The following is a 26,530-nucleotide window of genomic DNA, read 5'->3' on the forward strand; positions in this document are numbered from 1 at the left end:
TGATATAATTTTTTCTGTTTTTATAGCAGCCCTATAGGTCCAGTACCTTAAACATAGAGATACAAAGAAAAACACTCTTCATTTGGCCTGGTTTCCATAGTAGCAGTGTGACATGAGACTGGCTCATTTTGAGAGAATATCCACTGGGTTCTGTCCAGTCTAGTGATGTAGAAGAGAAACATTTACTGAGGACAGAATCCCACTTCAGGACAACTCAGTTCTTCATGATCTCATCCTTCCTACAACAAACTCGTCTTCCTCTGAATCCTAGTAGCACTTACACCTTTAACACACATTTGGAACTTGGCATATGTAACCTGCTATCTTTATTTATGTGTGTAGTCTCCTCAAGTAGATCAGAAATTTTTTGAGTGAAGAGACCATGTTTATGCTTCCACAATTCCATCCACAAATATCTAGAGATGAAAGAAAATTTTACAGTGTTAATAGTAAAGCCAGATTTTCAAGTTCTTTATGTAATGTTGCATCTTAGTTTGTAATTGAGTTGAGCATTGTTTAAAGTTAACTGCAGTAGAACTTTGGGTATGTTTGATAAAGAAGCCCATGATGTTCTTTCTTGGAGAGAGGAACTTTACCCTTCAGGCTACCATATGTTGTAGTTATATGACATCACTGATCATATAATAATGATCATTCACAGTGAGAGTAAGGAGGAAGTCTCTTGAATGACCCTCATTATATGAGAAGCTTTCCTTATGGGTTTTTGCATTGCTAGAACCTCAGGTACACATGAAGGGGATATATCTTGTAGCTGTGTGGGGATTTAGAAGTGTTGACCTTTTAACGGGTTCATAGTTACTTTGATAAAGCAGTGCGTCATGGTGAAAGAGGCAATTCATGTAACTATAGATAGGGTACACAGTTGTTTCAACTTATTTAATTTGGAAAAACCTAATTAGATCCAATAGCTCTTTGCTTTCTGTGCTGCACTCTCTAAAACTCTTTGAGAATTGATGCTGCATTCAGATTCTTGTCACTCAGCTTGCCTGGGGCAGCAACAGACCTTTCTCCCAGTAGAAATCACTTAAATCTGGAAGTCCAATTTGGAAGAGACATATTCTGATTAAATGCAGGCCTGCCAAATAGAATTAACTTGAACAGTAGCTTTTTAATCACCATCACTGGTTATTGGAACAAACTTTAGAATGGTTTTAAACTTTGTCACCCAAAACCGCTTGAATGCTGTTAGAATAACAGAAACTTGAAGGGTTTTCCTGTAATTTAAGATTTTTCTTCCTTTTATACAAGTACTTTTTCTAAAACCCTGGGCATTAATTCCTTTCTCCAGATTTAGGAACATTTCTACCTTAAGGATTTCCTTTTATACTTTTTTTTTAAATCTGTAACTTATGAAACATAATTCTTAGACTATTACAGACATTTTGATATCTATAGAAGAGTTGAAGAAATTGTACTTTAATAATCCAGAACTCTCTCTTTCTCAGGAGGATTCTGCTGTTGATTTTCAGCCTTTCCTAGAAAGATGAACTCTGGACACAATCATGGGATGAGCCATATGGACAATAATAGCACTATGCCCCCCCACCATCATTCATCCACTACAGCTTCTCATGTTCATGGGGGAGGAGGAGACATGATGATGATGATGATGGTGAGTAAGCAAAAAGGAGACTTTGATCCTTTCCCACCAATTTGGGTCATAGGATCACAGAATATTAGAACTGGATGATCATCCAATGTAACCCCCTTATTTTGTAGAGGAAAAATATTGATGCCCAAAGAGGGCAAAATAAGTGACTTGCTGCAGGAGAATTTGGACTAGATCTCAGGTCTCCTGGGTCATTTCTCTTATGGTTTTTCCCTACAAGTATAGAATTTCATGCATTGACTAAACTGCTTTGTTAAGAAAATAGAGGCTGGCACAACTGCAGAGGGCTATGCTAGTCCTCATTGCCTTTAAAAAATTTTTTTTTACTCATTTTAAACTTAAATACAAAACAAGAAAAGAAGAAAAAAACATCTCCTGTACACAGTGAACAGAAGAGAGGATTCCGTATAAGACAATAAATTTCCATTTCACAAAATGTGATAAATCCTATGCGTTGTTTTCAAAGCAGCCCAGCTTTTCTGTGCTTCTTTCTAGGTTTTCTTTTGTTCTCTGCTGTGCCCTCATTGTCTATTGTTATGGCTTTTCCTCAGTGCTGTGGCATGGCCATAAATGTATGCATACATTAAAATGGGCCTGGATAGTCATAACAGAACACAGAATCATATAAAGTAAGGCTGGAGTGGAGGAATAATCCAGCTTCCAGTTGGGCAGCTTACTCCTTAAAACATCTTGTCTCTTAAAATTGTGTTCCCTTAAGCTAGTGTTTTTAAAATTCAACTGGCACATCCTCAATTTGCAGTTTTAGGCTTGACTCTGGATCTAACTTGCTCATTTCTATTTCTGGCAGCCCATGACCTTCTATTTTGGCTATAAGAATGTGGAATTGCTATTTTCTGGATTAGTGATCAATACACCTGGGGGTAAGTAAGCCAGCAAATAATTGTTTAATAGGGATAGTTTATGCAAAGGAGAAGCAGTGTGATAACCTATAGATACATTATTTTACTAGGAGTCAGGAAACTGGAATTTTTTGTCTCAATTATTGGCTCACTTTGTGGACTGTTAATGTCCTCAATTTCTCACATGTAAGGTGAGAATATAAGGATTATTCTACTTACCATGAGATCTCAGTTGTAAACATTAAATACTATGTTGCTTACAATAGAATCTCTTTGAAATAAAAAAAAAAAAGAATACCTAAGCTATATACTGAAAAATAAGCCCAACTTTAGCCTGTGCTCAAATTTTACACAAACCAGATATTAGCAAAAGGACAGTATCTTTTTACGACCAGTGAGGTAGATACCATGTCATAACACCCTAATCTAGGACTCTAATCCTATCCCTCTGTTAGGTAAACACACAAGTAACATTGACTACGCCAGGTGTTACACAGGTGTTTTAGTGCAGGTTCACTCTTCATGTGGCAGATAGGAAGACAGAAACAGAAACACAATAACGGGTTAAATAAGCTTACTTTATTCTACTCTCGTCTTCTCAAAAGGGTTTGCTGATATTGGGAGCACCAACTCCTGCAGCATTCTTTAATCACCCTTCTTGCAGGGGCAGACGAGAAGGGCGGGGCAACTACCCCTACGGCTTGAATGGGGTCAGTTGAGACAGGCACAGCATTCCAGCTTGTGCTCCCCCCTAAATCCCCCCAAGCCTCAGTAGAGGGCCAGTTGAGTCAGGTACATGTATTCCTCTATGTATTACCCAGATCCTCACTTACTAACCAGTAGCCACTTGATTTATAGGGCAACAGACAAAAAAGGCAACTTGCCAACAATAGTCTCACAAGTTTACATTACCTCATCATCATAGCTCACTGTGCAGTCTCAGTGGGTATTTATCAGCTGAATTTAAGTCTTTATATTATTTATCATTGTATAACGCTACACAGGCATGGTGGAAATGTTTACTAGTCATGAACCTGGGAAATAATATCTAACACCTGGAAACTAGAGATTGTTATGGCCATGGGTCCTGGGAACTAAACTCTTAAGAAAGAATAAGAAAAATCCACCTTACATACACCCCCCCAAAGGAGTGAATTTTCCAGTCTATTTCATCCCATCCCCTTCTGGAATGTTTTCCTATTCAAAATGAAGTTACTTATCCCTGGTGGGAACCAGAGCTACAGTCAAATTTAAATGACTTAGAAAGCTTTTCCTAGAGTGTATGATACGTAATTCAAGGTTGTGTTTGTTTAATAGTTTATACATGCAATATTTTCTTTATTAGGCCAGAAAGTAAGTTATAGCATCCAAAATCCAGAAGGAAAAAAGAAGACTCCAAGAAATAGTAGAGTATTAGGATGTATATTCTAACCCCACAGGAAAAAACTATCCCTTTAATGGGGAGTATTCACAACAATTACACACACATACACACCCCTTCTTTGCCCCTTCTCTTCTTTGTACTGCTTTCTTGGGGTCAAATTTAGTATTCAAACATGGATTTTCAAAAGTGCCTGTTATGTGTCATACTGAATTTGCTATTTCTGTGAGTGTTGCTCATGCTGGGTATTCTCAGTAGCCAGGATGGGGCTGGTTTCAGTACCAAATGGGAAATTTCTTATGGCATATCTTCCCATATAAGGATATTGGGATATTGGGAAATGGAGTTAGTTGGAAAGAAAGTCCTGGATTTCAGAGAGACTTTTGATTTGTGTCACCAATACCACTTGATAATGTAAGGGTCTTAATTGCCACTTCAAATGTACTGACCTTTCAGAATTAAGTTGCTTCCTATTTCTGACAAAGAAGCATGTTTGAAAGCTTTATATCAAGTCTCTCTTGTCTTTTACATCACTGGGCTTCACTTCTGTTTTCTTGGCCATTTGTCACCTGTCTAGGTAGAGGTTGCTATATTAAGAAATGACAATAGCATTTATTTTTCTGATCTGTTTTGGTCCCCTCTGACATAACCTTGGTTACATTTCTATATTTCTGTGTGTGTGTGTATATATATTTTTTTTTCCTTTTTTTTTTCCTGTCTAGAAATGGCTGGGGCATTTGTGGCTGTCTTTTTGTTAGCAATGTTCTACGAAGGTCTCAAGATAGCACGGGAGAGCTTGCTGCGTAAGTCCCAGGTCAGCATTCGCTATAACTCCATGCCAGTCCCAGGGCCAAATGGAACTATCCTTATGGAAACACACAAAACTGTTGGGTAAGGAAAAAAAAACTTTACTTTGATTCAGTAACTATAGGTAGAAGGACTTGGGAGCCAAGTCAGTTAAAAGTAAGCAGCTCTTTGCTGAGTTGGATGGAAGCAACTCACTACTTGAAGTGATAGTTTGATATGATCTTGGTGGAGATTGTCATTAGAGGTTTGGGACTGTGTATCATGGCCAGGCCAGGTTATCTACTAGTACAGGAAAAGGAAGGGAACGAATCTTTTCACAAACTTGGACAGTTATCCTAGATGCCTGAAAGAAGGTACATATGAACTCCACGTTGTGAGAACATTTGCCAAAATGATAATACAGAAACTAGAAAATTGGATGAAGGAAAATGGCAAAAATAGTTTTTTCTCCTTACAGGATTAGAATCCAGAGTGTACCTAATGTTAGATGACAGCAATAGGATAGTTTGGGGTTTTTTTTAAATAATTATTTTAAGTTTTCAACATTTACTTCCATAAGATTTTGAGTTTTAAATTTTCTCTCCCTCCCTTTTCTCCTACCTCCGCCAAGACAGCATGCAGTGTGATATAGGTTCTACTTATACATTCATATTAAACTTATTTTTGTATTAGTCATGATGTAAAGAAGAATTAGAACTAAGGGAAAGAACCACGAGAAAGAAGAAATAAAACAACAAAAGAAAAGGAGAGCAACCAGTCTGCTTCCAAAGTTCTTACTCTGCATTTTCCATTGTGAGTCTTTTGGAGTTGTCTTAGATCCTTATATTGCTGAGAAGAGCTAAATCTATCAAAGTCAGTCATCTCACAGTGTGACTGTTACGGTGTACACTGTTCTCCTGGTTCTGCTCATTTCACTCAGCATCATGATGTTCATATGTCTTTCCAGGTTTTTCTGAAGTTGGCCTGCTCATCATTTCTTATAGCACAATAGTATTCCATTACATTCATATACCACAGCTTCTTTAGCCATTCCCCAATTGATGAACATCCCCTCAAATTCTTTGCCACCACAAAAAGAGATGCTATAAACAAATATTTTTGTACATGTGGTCCTTTTCCCGTTTTTATGATCTCTTTGGGACACAGACCTAGGTAATGGTATTGCTGGGTCCAAGGGTATGCAGTTTTATAGCCCTTAGAGTATAGTTCCAAATTGCTCTGCAGAATGGTTGGGTCAGTTCACAGCTCCACCAACAATGCATTAGTATTCTACTTTTCCCACATCTTCCCCAACATTTGTCATTTTCCTGTTTTGTCATGTTAGCCAGTCTGATAGGTATGATGTGGTTCCTTGGAGTTGTTTTGATTTGCATTTCTCTAATCAGTAGTGATTTAGAACATTTTTTCATGTAACTATAGATAACTTTAATTTCTCCCTCTGAGACTGCCTTTGACATTTTATCAATTGGGGAATGACTTGTACTCTTATAAATTTGACTCGGTTCTCTATATATTTTTAAAATGAGACCTTTATCAGAGACACTGGCTGTAAAAATTATTTCCCAGCTCTCTGCTTCCCCTCTAATCTTGGTTGAATTGACTTATTTTTTGTACAAAAACCTTTTCAATTTAATGTAATAAAAATCATCCATTTTGCATTTCATAATGTTTTCTGTCTCTTGTTTGATCATAAATTCTTCTCCATAGGCTTACAGTTAAACTAAACAATAGGATAATTTTGTGTAGGGCTGGCCAATACTTTTTGGAATTTAAGTCTTATGGATCTGGAAGTGACCCCACGGTGCCCTGGTCATAACCCTGCTTTCAGATGAGAAAAATAGTGTTCTCCCCATTTTACAGATTTCAATTCAGCAAACATTTATTAAGTGCCTACCATTCTCCAAGTACTATATTAGATGCTAAGAATAGAGAGACAAAAACGAAATTGTTCCTCCCATCAAGGAGCTTGCATTCTACTGGGGAGAAACCACATTACACAGAAAAAGAAATACAGAATAAATACCAAGTAATTTTGGGGTGGTGAGCACTACCATTTGAGGAAATTAAGAAAGATATAGATAGCTACAGCCAGGAAGAGAACGAAGGTCTCCTTAGCTTCCTAGTGCAGCCTTATTTCTGCTGCACATCTCTTCTAAATTATGTGAACAATATGTAGTATTTGTAGCAGAATGACCCCAGTTCTTCAAAAGAAACAAGTTGGAAAGTAAGAGATGTATGCAAATCTATAATTCCCACACCCTCCATTCCATCTCTAGCTCAGTCACCCTTATCAGTTGACTAGCCAACTGTGCTGCCTTGTCAGCACACAGACTGATTCTCAGAGGAGCCAGCAGAGAGGTAGAGGTGAGAATGAGTTTGACCCCAGTGTCCATAGCCATGTGAGCGCTTTCAAAGTCAGCCCTAATTTTTGTCCCTGTTTGTTTTCCAGGCAACAGATGCTGAGTTTCCCTCACCTTCTGCAGACGGTGCTACACATCATCCAGGTGGTCATCAGCTACTTCCTTATGCTTATCTTTATGACCTACAATGGGTACCTCTGCATTGCCGTGGCGGCAGGGGCTGGAACAGGCTACTTTCTCTTCAGCTGGAAGAAGGCCGTGGTAGTGGACATCACAGAGCACTGCCATTAATGTCAGACTCTAGGATGTGGCCTTATTTACCACAGTGCGAAGTAGCTGGAGACTGGGGGAGCTGATTTCACATCCTCCTATTGTCCCTCCATGGCCCCTTGCCTCCCAACACTTGCTTAGACAACAAATCAAGGAGGTTTACATACTAACCTCCAAGCTGGATGGTGCCCTCCCCAAACTGTTGATTTCTGCTACTAGGCTGAGGTCCTCAGTTCTCCACTAATCAAGGTAGCTTTTTGTTCTAATGATTTCTTGATCATCTACTTCCCTTTTTAATCTCTTGTGGTGTTTTTTTATTATTATTATTATTATTATGACAATTTTGTGGGCGAGGGGTCATTTCTGGGTCATAGGCGGAGGTTGTGGGAAACTCCTACCCACCCCATAACACTAGAACATATCTATCCCAGTTGTTGGACTGAATAAGTGGGGGAATAGGGTGTGCCTTTGCCGAGGTGTGGAGTGATACACGGCAGTCTGAGAGTCTGAAGGACTTTTGAGTTGAATAAAGATGCGATAGCATAAAGGAGTGTTCCCTTGCATAGCAGCAGTCCGGGTCAGAAGCTTCTCCTTCCATTTTTTTAAATTCTTATTTCACCAATCACACAATTGACAATCACTTAATAATAGGAAATGTTTTCAAATAAAACCATTGGCATCTTTTTGTCTTGCTCCCTTAGTTGGTCATAATTTCATGAAATGAAAGTTCTTGTGTCGTAGCTTTTCCTTTAAACTAGCAGTTGTTGGGGTAGGGACCTTAGCACAGGAATCATCATTCATTATCTAAGGGAGGCAGAATCACTACACTGGTACTCCAAATGATGACTTCTCTCAGCTCACTCTGCAGGCCCCACCTTAGCAGACTGGGTTATAGTGCATGGGAAATCATGACTCCATATTTTCAGATAACAAAAGAGCAGTGGTTCTTAGAAGGGACCTGCAGGTGAGGAGAACCCATCCCTTTCCTATCTCCCCTCCTCCAGCCTGTTCTGTTACTAAGTGCAGTGAAAGTGTCAGTCCTGGCCAGTAGGGCATTGTGTTAATATAAGCACAAGGTCTGTCTTTCACCTTAGACAGGTTTGGAATATGGTCTGCTTTTGATCTGGGACATCCATCAGCTCAGTCTCCATGTAACTATCTTTATTTCATTTGAGGACTTGATGTAGATTACTTCTTGCCTAAAAGAATCACCATTGTAATAGAGCCCTTTCCCAACCTTTTCTCATAAAGTATCACACTTAACTGTTCATCCTTGCTGTTGAGCTTATTTTGCAAAGTCCAAACTACCTCTATAAAGTGAATCTTTCTGAGCTGACCTAATAAACCCCGCCCTCCAAGGTGCTTGACATTCTCATTATGCCCTAGGGCAAAAGAGACAAAGTACAATTGCTCCACTGGTTTTTAAGTCTATACTCTTCCTAGAAAGTGCTGCACCCTTTTCTAATTGTAGGAATTCACTGGGCTTCATGACCAGGGAGGCAGTGCTACCAGTGAAAGGAGTGAGTGTCTAAAGTAGAGGACCTGGCTTCATAACCCACTGTGCCACCTACCACCTGTTTGAATTTAGACAAGTCACTAAGCCTCCTTGCACCTCAGTCTCCTCATCTGTAAAATAAGGAGGTCAGACTAGATGTCTGAAGGTCCCTCCCAGCTCTAAATCCATGATCCTATAATCTTAAAATACTTCTCCAATGAATTCCAACCCAGGCCTGTTCTAGAGTGTGTTCTTTGTTCTTCCAGGTTACTTGGTTCCCAAAATCTTCATTAATAGTCATAGGAAACTGATTTTGCTTCTTTTTCAGCACAGTTTGCTATTTAAGAACTCTAAATAAAGAAAAATTCCCTTTGATCATTTACATAGTAGATCCAAACAAGTAACTTTAGGGAGGCTGAGGACTAAGTTATTGATCCTCTTTAGAAGCAGCCTTACTCTCATCAGTTTTCTTTTTTTTTTTTTTGAGAGGGGAAGGTAGGGCTATTGGGGTTAAGTGACTTGCTCAAGGTCACAAGGCTAGTTTTATGTGTGTGTGTATATAGTAAGTGTCTGAGGCTGGATTTGAACTCAGGTCCTCCTGAATCCAGGGCCGGTGCTCTATTCAGTGCACCACCTAGCCACCCCATCAGTTTTCTCTACTTAGTATCATAAGTTGTTTTACCTGTTGTTGGGCATTAGCAGTGCTTAGCAGTAGTTAGATGAAAAATAAGAATTTTTTATAGATCTGTCTGGTAAAATCAGCTCCCTGAAAAGCCACATAGAAGTAAGTGCCTATGGCTGGAGAGGATCCCCCAGAACTCTCTGCCCACCAGCCAGCACCTGAGTTATTCGTTGTCCCCTCCATCTCCTTGCACTTTTAAAGCCATGTGGGATTATTGAAGGTTGTAAATTAATGGGATTAAAGTTGAGCTTGAGAGCCAGAACCAGATGGTGCTGTGTAATTATTTCATAATTACATTTCTGGAATTCGAATCAACTGAGCATGTGCCAAGCATGTGACAGTAATTTACGAAGGAGACCTCTATAATCCAGCACCAAAGACTTGATATCCTATAATCTGACACTAACATCAAGGAATAGTAAAATTATAACAATAATGACCAAGGTGCTGAAATAAAAACAATGATTTCAGTTTCAGCCCTGTTGCTTTCTAGGAGTTTTTGCCTAGACAGGGAGATAAGGACCAAGCCCAGTAAAGCAAACATACTTTCCCAGCAGGAAAACCATTCCTTCACTTCAGTTTCTTGGTGAAATTTATGCTATTCAGGATATAATGGAGGGGGGTGTTAATTCAAGACCTATATTTTGAAAAAGTCAGCAAGAAATGATTGTTTTATTGGAATATCTGCTTTTTCTTCCCCACTGAGAATTTGGATTGTGATAATATGACAGCCTAGCCCAGCCTTTACTACCTTGTTTCAGTCCTTGCTCGTTAGTATTCTATACCATTAGCTTTTCCTTCTACTTTTGTTTGACTCATCCAGCCCTTCTTGTATTCTCCCCATTGTTACTTTTTCCTATACAGCTCAAAATGTGTAGAGTATTGCTATGTGCATTCTTCTACAAGTACAAATGGAAACCTGTCCACTACTATACTTCATCAAATTTGCCTCTTGAGTTAATGATTAATGATTGTGAACACTGGACATAGTTCCCAAGAGTTGATGGGGACCTCTGGATGTGGGTGTATAAACAGCTCTCTGCTGATCTAGGGTTGAAAAGCTGAATCACAGCTGCACATCTGAATGCATAAATCCTGGCACTGGGCTTTTTCGCAAGTTCCAGGTGATCCTTACCCTGTAGAACCTGGTATAGTGCCTTGCACATAGTACTAGGAATCCAAATATTTGTTGAGCGAGTGAATGAATGAAAGGTTAGAATGTTGGTGAGCTGTATGTTAGATGCAGTGAGTGGCAACTACATGGCCATTGTGGAAAGGTGGGAGGATCCTCAGTCTGATTCCACCCATTAGCCTGGAGTTCTTAATGAGTCAATGTCAGCTACAGGGTTACAGAGTAAGGTTTTCTCATCATGGCTATAGGAGTATTAGGTTTCCTTTCCATTTGGGGATGCCACTGTGGGATTCCTTTTGTCACCCTGCTGGCAAGCCTCTCATTTTAGTGGTACCTCCAGCTACCAAAGTGTTCCCCATTGAGTGTATGGCCCCCTGAAGATCCAGCCACTTTTCCCTCCTCTTTAATTTTGATCCTGTCCTCATCCTTCCTTCAGTCAGATATGTCAACCGGAGCAAAAAAAATTCTTCATTTTATAAAATGCCTTATTCAGTGTGTCTACATTGATATTGTCCATTTTAGATTGTAAGCTCCTTGAGGGCAGTTTTGCTGTTACACAGCATGTTACACATTGTTGTAGAGTGCCTAACAGTGCCATGTGCAAAAGAACACATAATAAATATTTTGATTCTGTTTGTGTGTTTTAGACCACGGTGTTGTCAAAATTAGTTGGTCCCTTTAGAATCGATATTTAGATATAACTTTGCTATTAATGACAGTTTCCAGCTGTCTAAAGATCTATATGACCTTCTAGTAGACATAGTCTTCTCTTTTCACCTCTCATTCTTTTCTTACCTTACCCAAGAGGAGGGCTCTCCTCTCTGAGGGGGAAAAGAAAATCAAAACAACCCTTGCACAGAATTCCTTGAACTAAAAAAACTAGCCCCAGCACCACCACTCCCCAACCAATATGTTGTTGATTCTAAAGCTCAGCCACATCAGTCAAAAGGCCAAGTATATTACTCTTGTTAACTTCCATTTACTTCACATGTATGTGCATTTGAGAAAGTTTAGGTAGCTAAATGTCAAGGAGCTCTCCAGTTTTCAACTCACCACCGGGCCCTGATTCAAAGACTTCTACCTTAGCAGAGTTCCCTATTCCCGTATTCCATTCTGCAGACCCCAATCATCTAAGGAAATGAAAGACACATTCTCCTGAAAGAGGATTGTGAACTCCTGTGCTTTACAATTCAAAGGACCCAAGGCAGCAAACCTCACATTTTCAAGAAATTGATCAAAGTTGTGACAGATACAATTATTTTATTCTATTGTTTTAGTAAAATATAATCTAAATCAGAGATGTCAAATCATCAGCACTCCTGAGTGCAACCCAAACCAGATTAAAATGTAATTGGGAAATAGTTAACAAAATAAGTAAAGAAAATAGTAAAACATGGAGAGCATTAATATAAGGTTTTCTAAGTAGGCAGCTTGCAAGGATCGTTTTGTAGTATAGCTTAGTGGCTGCCACTTAACAGTGGTAAGTTTGACACCACTGGCTAGATCATCTGAGATAAAGTGGTAAGTGAAATCCGCTTGAAACAGGCTATTGTGAAAGCCATGAACCATTCCTCTATTCTTTTCTTTTGCTAGTAAAAGAATACAAATTAGAGAATGGGGGAGTAGCAGCAGGATTTTTTTTTTTTCACTTTGAAAAGCTGATTGGGACAGCTTAAGAAAAAATCCCACTCTTTACCTTTTTGGCATTTATTTCCAGGAGAATCATCAGCTGGGTCACTGGGAGTTCCCTAGAGCTCCCTGTTTTCTATAAGCAACTGATTTTAATGGGCTTACTCCAATGCCTAACAATTCAGGGACCTTCTCTGTTATACTTTGTAGGATTTTTCCCAGACTTTCAAAGAACTAGGCCTGTCCCAGGCAAAGGTATGTGCACGGGCAGGAAGGCTTAAGTCTCTTCCTTTCTGCATTCTGTCATTACCACAAAACCTTCGTTCTTCTAGTTAAATGGCCCTTTTAACCCCAGAAAAATCTGAAGAGTTTATTCTAAACATATCTCCATCTCTAGATGAGGAACAAAATAAGTCTTAAAACCTTGAAAAGACTTTAGATATTAGTTTGGCAAAAATGTCAGGGCAAGAGAAAGTACAGTCTGGTTCTCTCCCACAAGTACTTGAAACAAAGAGGAAGGAAAAGCACCCCATGGAGTGGTGGTTGGGCAACTCAAGGAGAAACCACTGGTTCCTTTTCCAAACCCAGGTCAGCATATGGAGACATCCAGAGGCCTTTGGGCACTGGAAGGGGTGGTGCCAGTTCTAGCCAACAAGGCCTGTACTTTTCAGCATGGTCCTGTGGCTGGGTACCATAGTAGGAACAGAAATGAACAACTGTGTCGCTACAGGGTCCACGATCCAGTATGGACTGAATCTGGAACCTTTGGCTGGGACCTACAGAGCTGTATACAGCTATAGAAGGGGCAGAAATGAGCCTGAAGCCTTGTTGCTCTGCCTCAGCTAGTATCTGAGATTCCATCCACAGGGAGCTGCCAGGGCAGGAAGCTTAGACAAAGGGCAAACCTGTTGTTCTGTCAGTCTGAAACTGGAGTCTTCTACTGGGCCTCCAACAAGAGCAAAAGTCAGCAGTTGTGTCACCTCGACATGAATTGTGGTAAGGAGTTTAAAAGCTTAGACCATAAGGGCTGCAAGCAGACTTCATTCCATATCAGGCCACTTAGGATGTGCGGAAAGTGCAGCAACCTGATCTGAGCTACCCCTGAGATCCCTGAAAAATATAGCACTAATACCAAAAGAAGGCAGAGGGCCCTAGAGAATACACAGGCCCTGACTGTCTCTCCAGAAGTGTGCGGCGTTTGGCCCTAGCACAGAGTCTCAATTTAGGAAGTAAGACAGGAAGAATGAATAAACAAAAGACACATGATGAAGAGGTGAGGTCTTGGAGCAAGGGAATGCAAAACAAATACAACAAAGAAATTGTAAGCAAAGCGTTAAAGAAAAAGTCACTGGGCCACACAGTCAACCAGAATTTCTAGAAGAAATCAAGCAATGGTTTAAAAACAAAGTGAGATCTCTAAAGGAAAGAATTGGTAAAGGAATGAGAGTGCTAAAGGAAGGATTTAGAAGGAGAGCTTAACAGTTTAGTATAATATGTATGAAACTGTATCCTAGTAGCAGACTCCATGAAAATTAGAGTAAAGGGAAGTTGCACAAAATATTTTTTAAAAACACCTACCCTAGAAAACAGGTGATGGAGGGGGGAAAAAATCTAAGAATTAAGGTAATAAGGTTACCTGAAAGTCAATACCAATACTACATGCAACCACATTTCAAGAAATCATGAGCGGAAATTGTGCAAAGGGCAAAGTGAAAATAGAAAAGCTGCTTCATGAAAGAAACCCTAAAATTAAAACTCCCAGGAATATTATAGCCAAGATCTAAAACTCCCATTCAGACAAAAGGAAACAAGCATCCAGAAAGAAAGAGTTGGAATACTGGGCAATCATAGTAATGATCACACAAGATATGGTATACTCCAAAAGGCAAAACATAAATGTTTGTAACTTAAGAATATACATACCCAGAAAAAAATGAATAGAATCCTACACAAGGAAAAAACCTGACCTTAATGAAATTGAGGACATCAAGGCATTCCCGAAAAAAGGAGCAGAGCTGAATAGAAACTTTGAAGTGCAAACACAAGAGTTACGAGAAACAAAAAAAGTAAATATGTTTGAGCCATTGGAAGGGACTCTACAAGGTCAAAGTATTTACCTTCTGCTAGGGAAAGAACAAACAAGTATCCCTTTAGAAACCTAATGTCATCAAAGGTCACAGAAGAATTAAGACAGCTTGGGACTGTTTTTTTGTTATGTTTTGATGATTTTTAAAAGAAATATCCTAGAGTAGTGATGTTAAATAGAAATGAAAGCCATAAAACCATACATAGGAATCCCTGTGGGGGCCCCATGTTGACTTAATTTTAAATTGTAATGTTTATGTTTTATTGTACTTTATTTTGTTAAATATTTTCCAATCATATTTTAATCTTTTTGGGGATTTGGGCATTGTGGGCCACACGCAGCCTATATGTTTGGCACTTCGGTTCTAGGAATACCTCTACAGAAGATCAGGGGGGCAACTTGCTATCTCACATAATCTGAGTATATAAGGACACAAACCATCCAAAGGAACAGTCCCATCATAAAGGGAAGGTACCCAGATGCAGAAGAAAGAAGCAGACCACACCAGTGTGGTTATATTTTTGTAGCTTTATTGGGTTAATTGGGGAAGTTTACTCACAAGACTGGTCCCTGGCAGTAAGAGGACAGTGGTAGACCTCTGCGGCACTTTTCGGCCAGGTCAGATATGTAGAAATAGAACAAAGAAGACATAGTGCCAGGGATGGCCCAGGGTAACTTGCAAGTTTTCCCTTTGGATGGATAGAGCTTCTTTTGCTGTTTTTAACATTAACTCTCATACTCTGCAGGGTGGCCAAGTAGATATCAGTGAGAAGGGTGTGGTGGAAGCAGGCATCACTTGAACTTTAACGCTTATCTCAACCAGTCAAAAGAGGTTCAAACACACAAAAAAAATTTGGTATAAAAATACATTCAATTCAACCGGAAAACAGGAGGGAACTGGGAGGGGGAGAGAAGAGGGAATAAGACGAAGGATGGAAACAGAAGGATCAGCAAAACAAACTCTAAATTTGTAGGATATATGGGGAAGAGAGAATTGAAAGGAAAGAAAGGACAAGAATCTGTGATTGGTTTCTGGGCTAGGTAGGGGCAAATTCCATCTAGCAGAGATCACTAGTGTTAAGAATACTCTGACAGGGGCGGCCAGGTAGCTCAGTGAGTAAGAGCACCAGCCCCAGTGTCAGGATAACCTGGGATCAAATCCAGGCTCTGATACTCAGCACCACACCCAGAAATCACTGGCTGTGTAACCTTGGGCAAGTTACTAAACCCTGATTGCTTTAAAAAAAAAAAAAAAAGGAATATTCTGTCATCACTGTCTTCTTTCTAAAGATTGGGGCAGGAAAAAGTTTAAGAGAATAAGATGGAAGGAAATACATAATCATAAATATGAATACTATAAAGAAAAAGAACTTTAAAGATTTAAGAACTGATCAGTGGAATCGTGGTTCCAAGGTACTAATGATAAAGCATGTTGGCTACCTCCTAACAGTCAGTCACAGTATATTCATCAAGCACCTACTATGTGTCGGGCACTGTGCTAAGCACTGGGGATACAAAGAAAGGCAAAGGACAGTCCCTGTGCTTGAGGAGCTCACAGTCTAATGGATGAGATGCCATGAACAACAAGACATAGACGGGATAAATTGAAATAACGATCAGAGGGAAGACGCTAGGATTAAGAGATTGGAAAAGGCTTCCTATAGAAGGTGAGATTTTAACTGGAATTTAAAGAAGTCAGGGAATCCAGTATGAGGGTATAAGGAATGAGAACATTCCAGGCATGAGAGAAAGCCATTAAAAATGGCCAGAGCTGGACAGCAAGGTGGCACAGTGAATAGAGCACCGGCCCTGGAGTCAGGAGGACTTGAGTTCAAATTCAGCCTCAGACACTTGACACACTAGTGTGTGACTTTGGGCAAGTCACTTGATGCCAATTGCCCTGCCTTTCCCCCACCAAAAAAGAAAAAAAATGGCCAGAGTCAAAAGATGGAGTGTCTTCATAGAGGAACACCAAGGAAGCCAGTGTCACTAGATCAAAGAGGGGTTGGAGGATGGTAAGTAATAAGTTGTAAGAAGACTGGAAAGATGGTTATGAAGGGCTTTCAATGCCAAGTAAAGAATATTATATTTGGTCTTGGAGGCAATTGGTAGCCAATGGAGTTTTCTCTTTTTTTGGGGGGGGGGGTGATATGGTTGGAACTGCACTTTAGGAAAATTGCTTTGACAATTTAGTGGAGGATGGACTAGGGTAGGGAGAGACTTGTGGAAGGCAGACCAATCAGCAAGCAATTGCAGTAGTGTCATGGGCTATTCAGTGTCCAGCACTTAGCATTCGGAAACGTGAATAAGAAATGACCAGGCCATGTGGGTAGTTCAAGAAAGACCGATGAACTCCATTTATTGATTCTCAGGACAAGGTTTTTATAGAGCAAAAGAGACAAAGGAAGGGGACTCAAGTTTTCTTATTCATTATCTTAGTCTGTTATATCCTGGAAGTAGCACAGAATAGATCGTTTGATAAGGATTCCTTCTCTAGGTGCCTGAGAGTCTTTGGAAGAGTCAGTTAACTCTTTTCATATGCAGTCACATTACAAAGGATGCTCTTGAGAAACCAAAGCCTCATCATCAAGTACATCTGCATAGGAACTGATCACCTAAGAATTAAAATATTTTGGTTTTGAACAACTAAAGTCTTGGGGTAGAGCCTATTGGTCTCAGAACTCAAACAACATCCTTTTAAGTGTAACCCATATCAAAAGAACTCAGGAGCTAACGACAAAAAGTCTCATCTCAAAGAGGTTTTTGATATTAAAAGTCCACTATTATCAAGGTAATTATCTGAGTCCTGGATCAGGAAAATTAAGAGATTGGGAAAGGCTTCCTATAGAAGAGGAGATTTTAACTGGAACTTAAAGAAGTCAGGGAATCCTTTGGCTCTTTGGCTCCACATAGAGTAGCCTAAATCTGAAGGAGAGAAGGGGACATATTTGAAAGAAATTACAATGGTGAAATGCATAGACCTTGAAAACAGATTGGATATGAGAGGGGTAGGGTGAGAGATACTGAGGATTTGAGGATGACACATGGGTTTTAAGCCTGGGTGAGTGGAAAGGTGGTGGTACCTTTGACAGAAATAGGGAAGTTTAGAAGAGGTGAGGGTTTTAGGGGAAAGATAATGAATTGTTTGTGCATGTTGAGTTTAAGATACCTATAAGACATCCAGTTCAAGATGTCTAATAGGCAACTGGAGATGTGAGACTGAAGGTCAGCACAGATTAAGGATGTGTAAGTGGATTTGAAAATCATCAACATAGAGATTATAATTGAATCCATAAAAGCTGATAAGGTCACCACATGAAATACAGGGTAAAGAGAAGAGGGCCCCAGAGAGAACTCTGTGGGACACCCACAGTTAGGGGATATGAACTGGATGAAGGTTCAGCAAAAGAGACTCAACAGTGGTCAGATAGGTAGGAAGAGTATGAGAAAAGAGTAGGAAAAACTGAAAACCTAGAGAAAAAGAGTATCAAAAGAAGGTGATGGACAGCATCAAAGGTGAGATAGGTCAAGAAGAATGAGGATTGAGAAAAAGCCATTGGATTGAGTAATCAGAAAGAGATTGGCACAAGAACTCACTATTTGACAAAAACTCCTGGGAAAACTGGAAAGCAGTCTGGCAAAAACAAGGCGTAGACCAACATTCACACTGCATACCAATAAAAGCTCAAAATGGGTACACAGTTAGGATGATATCATAAACAAATGGGGAAAAATATTATGTGTAAGATCTACAAATAAAACAGTGTATGACCAAATATGAGCTAGAGAGTATCACAGGAGGTAAAATAGATAATTTTGATTACATTAAATTAAAAAGATTTTTTAAATTAAATTTTATGTTTATTTTTAGTTTGCATCATTCATTTCCACAAGATTTTGAGTTACAAATTTTCTCCCCACCTTTCCCCTACCCACCACCCCAAAAGAGTGATCACACTGTATACCTCCTCCCCGAATCTGCTCTCTCCTATATTCTCCCCCATGTCCCCCCTGACTTTCTAGTAGGGCAAGATGGATCTGTAGACCCTAGTGCCTGTATATCTTATTTCCCAGTTACATGTAAAAAAAATAATAATAATATATTTTTAAAACTTTTAATTTCAGATTTTTTCCCTTCCTCCCTTGTCACCCACCCTTACTGGGAAGATAGGCAATTCAATATAGGTTGAATACATGTAGCTACGCAAAACATTTCCATAGTGGATATATTGTGAAAGACTGACTATATTTCCCTCCATCCTATCATGCTCCCCACTTGCTCTGTTCTCTACTTTGACCCTGTCCCTTTTCAAAAGTGTGTGATTCTAACTTCCCTCCATCCCAACCTGCCTTCCCCTCCATCATCCCCCCTCTCATCCCCTTCCCCCCTACTCTCCTATAGGGTGAGATACCCTATTTAGTGTGTATGTCATTCCCTCCCTAAGCCAAATTCAATGAGAGTAAGGTTGACCCATTCCCTTTTGCCTTCCTGTTCTTCCCCTCCATTGTAAAAGTTTTCCCTTGCCTCTTCTATATGAGATAATTTACCCCATTCTGTCTCTCCCCATCTCCTCTCATATTCCTCTCTCACCTCTTAATTTCACCTTTTAAGTATCATCCCTTCCTATTCAATTGGTCCTGTGCCCTCTATGTATACCTGTAACACATATATACACACACTCCATATGTATTCATACGCCCATGTACCCTCCTATATAGATATATACATGTATGTATACATATATATATTTATATTCCCTTCAACTATTCTACTGAGAAAAGTTTCATGTTACAATTATCATTTTTCTATGTAGGAATGTAAATGGTTCAACACTGATAAGTTCCTTATGATTTCTTTTCCCTGTTTACCTTCTCATGCTTCTCTTGCTTCTTGTATCTGAATGTCAGATTTTCTATTCAACTCTGATTTTTTCATCAAGAATGCTTGAAAGTCTTCTATTTCACTGAATAACCATATTTTCCCCTGAAACATGATACTCAGTTTTTCTGGGTAGGTGATTCTTGGTTTTAATCCCAGCTCCTTTGCCCTCTGGAATATCATATTCCAAGCCCTTCAATCCCTCAATGTAGAAGCTGCCAGATCCTGTGTTATCCTGATTGTGTTTTCACAATATTCAAATTGTTTCTTCTTGGCTGCTTGTAATATTTTCTCCTTGATCTGGGAACTCCAGAACCTGGCTATAATATTCCTAGGAGTTTTGTTTTTGGGATCTTTTTCAAGAGGTGATTGGTGGATTCTTTCAACCTCTATTTTGCCCTCCTCTGGTTCTAAAACATCAGGGCAATTTTCCTTGAGAATTTCTTGAAGGATGATTTCTAGGTTCTTTTTTTGATCATGGCTTTCAGGTAGTCCAATAATTTTAAAATTATCTCTCCTGGATCTATTTTCCAGGTCAATGGTTTTTCCAATGAGATATTTCACATTGCCTTCTTTTTTTTCATTTGTTTGGATCTGTTTAATAGTATCTTGATTTCTCATAAAGTCACTAGCTTCCATTTGCTCTAATCTAATTCTGAAGGAATGATTCTCTTCGGTGAGCTTTTGAGATTCTTTTTTCCATCTGGCAAATTAGGCTTTTTAAGGCATTCTTCTCCTCATTGCCTTTTTGAGCCTCTTTTGCCATTTGAGTTAGTCTATTATTTTTTTTGGAGGGGGGAGGGCAATTGGGGTTAAGTGACTTGCTCAAGGTCACACAGCTAGTTTTTGTGTTAAGTGTCTGAGGCTGGATTTGAACTCAGGTCCTCCTGACTCCAGGGCCGGTGCTCTATTTACTGTGCCACTTAGCCACCCCTGTTAGTCTACTTTTTAAGGTGTTATTTTCTTCAGTCAAGTTGTTGACTCTCTTTTCATGATTTTCTTGCATCATTCTCATTTCTCTTCCCAATTTTTCCTCTGCTTCTCTTATTTGGTTTTCAAAATCCTTCTTAAGCTCCTCTATGGCCTGTAACCAATTAATATTTTTCTTGGAAGCTTTTGGTACAGGAGTTTTGACTTTGTTGTCTTCCTCCTGTTCCATGCTTTGATCCTTTTTGTCCCCCCAAAAAGGAATCTAAGGTTTGACTGCTGTGCTTGCTTTGCTTCCTTTGCTTGCTCATGTTGCCACTCAGTTACTTGACTTTTGAGCTTTTTGCCACAGTAGAACTCTGCTTCCAGAGAGGAGAACTTTGTCTCAAATCACTGGGGTTTTCACAGCTGCTGGAGCTATTAATTGGGTGCCCTCTCTGAGCCTCTACCCACTCTGGCACCTGGTCACATACCCCAGGACCTCCACTTTAGATAGGAATCCAGATCCAAGCAGTCTAAAGCAAGAGTGATTGCCCCTCTGAATGGTCGCTTGGTCCCTCTACGATCTGCAGACCAGGAGCTCTGAAGTAGCCACGCAGCAGCAGCCACCATGCCTTAGCCACTTCTCCCTCCAGGGGGCAGAGGCCGGACTGCACTTCTGGATCCCCTGTTCTCAAAGTCCATCCTGACTGCTCACTTTGTCTTTGGCATTTATGGGTTGATCATTCTGGAAACCGCCACAGTTGCTGTTGATCCACTCTCCCAAAGTCCCTCCAGACACAGCTGGTTGTGGCCGTCCTGTGGCTAAAACCACAGGCTCACGGGCCGGGCTTTGCTCCCAGAATGCTGCAATGGACCCTTTCTGTCTGCCTTCCAGGCTGCCTTCAGTGAGATATTTGTTTCTCTCTGTCACTTTGTGGATTCTGTAGCCCTAAAGTTTGTTTAGAGTCATTTTTTATAGGTATTTGAGGTGGTTATGGGGGAAGTACACAGAGTTTTCCTGCTTCTATGCTACCATCTTGGCTCCACCCCCCCAAATTAAAAAGATTTTGCACAAACAAAACCAATGCATCCAAAATCAGAAGAAAAGCCAGAAACTGGGGTGGTGGGTAGGGAGGAAATTACTGCAAGTTTCTCTGTTAAAGATCTCATTTCTCAAATATATAGGAAACTGAGGCAAATTTATGCAAATAAGAATTGTTCTGCAACTGATAAATGATCAAATGATATGAATAGGTAGTTTTCAGAAGAAGAAATCAAAACTCTCAGTAGTCATACAAAAAAAAATATTCTAAATCACTGATAATTAGAGAAATGCAAATTAAAAGAACTCTGAAGTTCTTTTAAGAACCTCACATCCTTCAAATGGGCTAAGATGACAGAAAAAAACAAATGACAAGTCCTGGAGAGAATGTAGGAAAATAGGGACAGAAATGTACTGTTGAAGCTGTGAACTGATCCAACCATTCTAGAGAACAATTAAAACTATGCCCAAAGAATTATAAAATTATGCATACCCTTTGACCTGATAATAGTGCTACTAGGTTTATATCCCAAGGAAATCAAGGAAAAAGGAAAAGGACTCATGTACAAAAGTTATTATAGCAGTTCTTTTTGTGATGGCAAAGAACTGAAAACTGAGGAAATGCCCATCAATTAGGGAATGTCTAAACAAGTTATGGTATATAACTGTGATGCAATATTATTGTGCTGTAAGAAATAATAAAGGGAATGGTTTCAGAAAAACTTGGGAAGGCTTCTGATGAACTGATGCAAAATGGAGTAAAACCAGGAGAATATTTTACACAGTAACAGCAATATTGTAACTAATCAACTGTGAGAGAATTAGCTACTCTGATCAATCCATCCATGACAGTTCTAAAGGACTCATCTTGAAAAATGCTATTTACTTCCAGGTAGAGAACTTGTGGACTCTTGAGTGTAAAGTGAAGCATATTTTTTCTCTTGATTTTTCTTGCTTCTCCCCCCCGCCAATACAACATAGCTAATGTAGAAATGTTTTGCTTGATTTCACATGTATAATGAACATATTTCTTGCCTTCTCAGAGTGGGGAGGGAGGGAATAGTGGAAAGAAGAGAATTTGGAACTGAAAATAAAAATTTTAAAGTTTTGTTATTTTAAGAGAGAGGACTGGTAACTTTGGGAAAAAGTTTTGTTTGAATGAGAAGCCAGACTGTAGAGAGTTAAGAAGAGAATGAGAGGAGAGGAAGTAGATGCAGCTGTTGTGAATGACCTTCTCAAGGCCATCAAAAGGTAGGAGACATATGGGACAATAGTTAGTAGGTACAGATGGATCAAGGAAAGGTTGTTTTTTGTTGAGGATGGGGGAAACATGGATATGTTCATAGGCAGTGGGGAGGCAGCAAATAGTGAGAGACTGAAGATAAGTGGGAGAATTGAGATGATAGAGTGGATCTGCTGGACCAAATAGGATGGAATGGGATCATTTATCCATGTACAGAGGTTTGCCTTGGTAAAGAAAAGGGCTGCATCATCATGTGAGATAGGCATGAGGAATGAGATAGTGGCAGAGAGTGTCTGGATGATGTGAGATAAGGAAGAGAGGAGAAGGAGCTTTCAGCGAATAGCCTCAATTATTTTCTGTAAAACACAAGGCAAGATTCCCAGCTGAGAGAGTAGGGGATGAGGAACCATGGGAAGATTGAAGAGAGGTGAAAAGGTTTGAAAGAGCCACTGTGGAAAGTGGGATAGTGAATTAATTAGGGAGGTGTTTGCCTAGCAGCAGTGAGGGGCCAGTTCAAGTTATGTAACATAAATATGTAGCAGGACCCAATCAGGAAGGGGAGGGGTGTGATTTTCTTCACCTTTGTTCAGCAACAGGTGTGTAAGAATGAAGGCAGTGGATATTATCAGTTATCCAAGGCTGATGTTTAGCAGGGTATAAGCAGGGATATGATAAAGGAAGAGGGATTCAAGAGAAGCAGACAGTATGGAATTGAACTGGTTCACTCTGGGTAAAAATAAGGAAAGGAGAGTGTGACTGACCTTCACAAATTACCCCTACTCATTTGATACCTAAACACAGCTAGAAAATGATGGACTGTGCTGGCCTGGGTTTTAAGTAGAACTCTTAATTGCCCTGACATTTGCTGTGTTTTAAAATAGACCTCTCAGTATGTATAATTAATTTTGCAGTGAAAACTGCTTTGGACAGCTTATTTAATTAGTATAAGAATGAGAGATAGGTGATAATTAAATTAGGGTTCAGATACTCCATTATCAGAGGGAAGCTGACAGAAAAATGTGGCTGTCTAGTTTTCATAGGGGATAGCCAATGGGGCAGTAAGCTTTTGGCCTTTAATAACCTACAGAGAACTTGATTCTGTGGTGATCTAGGGTAGATAAAATACCATTTGGGAGTAATTACTCATCTTGGAATCGGGAAATGATTGTTTTTGTGCAAAATGGTTAGCACTTTAATTAATTTATGAGGATCAGAATGTTGGGTGAAGAGTTGTAATATTTAATTGTAATTTCAATGAGCACTTTGAGGAAGAGACTAGCAGCCAAGAAAGCAGTTGTATCTAATTAGTCTGGCATAGACAGGATGGCAATCTTGGTTGTTGATGAGTTGTTTCAGTAGTATCCAACTCCTCATGACCCCATTTGGGGTTTTCTTGGCAAAGATATTGTAGTAGTTCACAATTTCCTTTTCCACCTTATTTGATAAGTGAGGAACTGAGGCAAACAGAATTAAGTGACTTGCCCAGAGTCACACAGCTATTAAGTATCTGAGGCAGGATTTGAATTCATGAAGATGAGTCTTCCTGATTCCAAGTCCAGTGTTCTATCTACTGTACCACCTAGCTGTTCCTATTATGAGAGTCATACATCATCAGTTCTAAAATTATTTATTGGCTACCTAAACTTCAGTTGCTCTATTATCTCCAAGATCAAAAATAAGATTCTTTTTTGACTTTCAAAAACTTATGCTTTTACCTAAATTAATCTATATGTTCAGGGCCATCCCAGTTAAATTACCAAAACATTATTTTACTGAGTTAGGAAAAATAATAACAATTCTTTTGGAAGACTAAAAGGTCAAGAATATCAAAGAAACTAATGAAAAAAAGTAAAGGTCTTTGGAGGTTTAGCAGTACTAGATCTTAAATTATGTCATATGGCAGTAATTATCAAAACTGTCTGGTACTGGCTAGGAAATAAAAAAGTAGATCAGTGGAAGAGAGTAGAAATGCAATTTAGAGTACCAAATGACTATAATAACCTTGTGTTTGACAAATATAAAAACCTAAGTTTTTCGGACAAGAATTTATTATTTAGGGGCAGTTGGATGGCACAGTAGATGGGGCACCAGCCTTGGAATTGGGAGGACCTGAGTTCAAATCCAGTCTTAGACACTTACTTGCTATGTAACCCTGGACAAGTCACTTAACCCCAACTGCCTCCAAAAAAAATTCATTATTTGGTAAAAATTGTTGGGAAAGCTGGAAAGCAGTTTAGCAGAAATTGGTCATAGAGAGGTCTTACACCATTTACCAAGATAAAGTGAAAATTAATACGTGATCTAGATATAAAGAGATATATTATGAGAAAATTTGAAGAACATGGAACACATTACTAAGAGAGCTATGGATAGGTGAACAATTTATGAATAAACAAGAGAAAGAGCATTGGGAGGTAGATGGATAATTTTGACTACATTAAATTTTAAAAGTTTTGTATAAATAAAACCAATGTAACTAAGGGAAACAGAAAATTGGGAAGATTATAGTTTCTCAGATAAAGAAAGGTCTCATATGTCAAATATATAAAGAACTTTGTCAAATCTATAAGAATGAGTCATTCCTCAATTAGTAAATGGTCAAAGAATATGAACAGGCAGTTTTCTGATGAATACATCAAAACAATTTATAGACATATGAAAAATGCTTTAAATAATTATTGATTAAAGAAATGCAAAATTAAAATAACCTGGAGATATCATTTTATATCTATCAGATTGGCTAAAATGATAGAAGGAGAAAATAACAAATACTGGAGGGAATGTGGAAAAATTGGGACAATAGTTCACTGTTGGAAGAACTATGAACTAAAATCCAACCATTTTGGAGAAGAATTTGGAATTATGTCCAAAGAGTTATTAAACTGCCTGTACCCTTTGACCTAGTAATACCAATAATTAGGGTTGTTTTCCAAGATGAGGGAAAAAGGAAAAAAACCTATATGTTCTAAAATATTTATAGCAGCTCTCTTTGTAATGGCAAAGTACTTGAATTTTGGGAGATGCCTGCCAATGGGGTGTAATGTAATGCCAAGGAAAGGCAACTTCCCAAGGTTCAGAATACCAGCATAGGTGCTCTCCATTTTATTCAGTGACAAACCAAGAACAGAGAAGATCAAAACATGACATCATTCCAAATACAGCATTCACTAAACGTGATTAAATAATCTCCAAGTACTACCCCACCCCAGGACCTTCCAATCATTCAATCAATTACAAAGTCTCTGTTCTAAATACTTCTCCACCCCTAGGCTATACCTTCATTTAGTTCACCACAAAGCCCCTCTTCTCAAATGGAGATTAGTTTCCAAACATAAGGTCAAAAGTTCCCCACCCCTGGATCACAATTGAATCTACCCCAGAGTTACATCAAGTTTAAACACAGCACTTAATACCCAAATGGAGGTCTTTTCTTCATCTTGACAGGAGGCAAATTCTCAGCAATCTTAGTTCCTGGGGAGACAAGGCTTAGCAAGGCCATAAGATACATTGCCAGTCCCTTCATGAATTCATCCTCTGTCTGTAGAACAGTCCTAGAACCCCTGAACACATTAGCAAAGCCCTCTCCCAGGATTTCTGTAAACATACAACAAGAAAATCCTTCTTCAGGGCTTCTGAACCAACAGAAAGGCTCCCAGACCCCTGCAACAACAGCACTATCCTTCACCAGTGGATAGTATTCACTCTGTCTGCAGGACAGTCTCCAGACCCCTGCAACAACAGCACTGTCCTTCACCAGTGGACAGTATTCACTCTCTGTCTGCAGGACAGTCTTAGGGCTTCTTAGTGAACAGCCAGGTTCCAGGACTTCTTCAACAAAAGGACTGTCTTTCACCAGTGGACAAATCTGGCAAAATAACATCAAAACAGACAGACAAAGTACCAGCAAAACAGCCATGTCTCCTCAGTCCTTGGCAGCTCAGGGGGCAGGTCTCAAAAGTCCAGGGCAATTCAAAGCGGCCACCAGCAATTCTCTTAGTCTCTCTCTCTCTCCACGAGGTGCTGCTTCCAAAAAGATCTTCCGCCTCTCCCTAGTGTCTCTCCAAAATCTACATCACCAGCTCCTCCCAGTTCAGGACTTTCTTTTCACATCAACAAGCCCATCCC

General features: G+C 39.4%; 1 protein-coding gene across 5 annotated transcripts in view; it reads left to right on the top strand.

Annotated features, from left to right (window-relative positions):
• Window positions 1-11,250, top strand: part of SLC31A1 (solute carrier family 31 member 1) — a 35,621-nt gene extending 24,371 nt beyond the window's left edge. For all 5 annotated transcript variants that reach the window (XM_069069569.1, XM_069069571.1, XM_069069572.1 and 2 more), the window contains 4 exons: window positions 1,467-1,633; window positions 2,439-2,511; window positions 4,594-4,762; window positions 7,128-11,250. In XM_069069569.1, the coding sequence (XP_068925670.1) occupies window positions 1,505-1,633; window positions 2,439-2,511; window positions 4,594-4,762; window positions 7,128-7,329 (573 nt within the window). In that variant the 5' untranslated portion in view covers window positions 1,467-1,504 and the 3' untranslated portion in view covers window positions 7,330-11,250. The remainder of the gene's footprint in view (window positions 1-1,466; window positions 1,634-2,438; window positions 2,512-4,593; window positions 4,763-7,127) is intronic.
• Window positions 11,251-26,530: the final 15,280 nt, after the last annotated feature.

This window comes from Petaurus breviceps, unplaced genomic scaffold (genome assembly GCF_028583685.1).
Source record: "Petaurus breviceps papuanus isolate PSGF00001 unplaced genomic scaffold, PetGlider_PUasm1.0 90779, whole genome shotgun sequence".
Classification (NCBI taxonomy): Eukaryota; Metazoa; Chordata; class Mammalia; order Diprotodontia; family Petauridae; genus Petaurus; species Petaurus breviceps.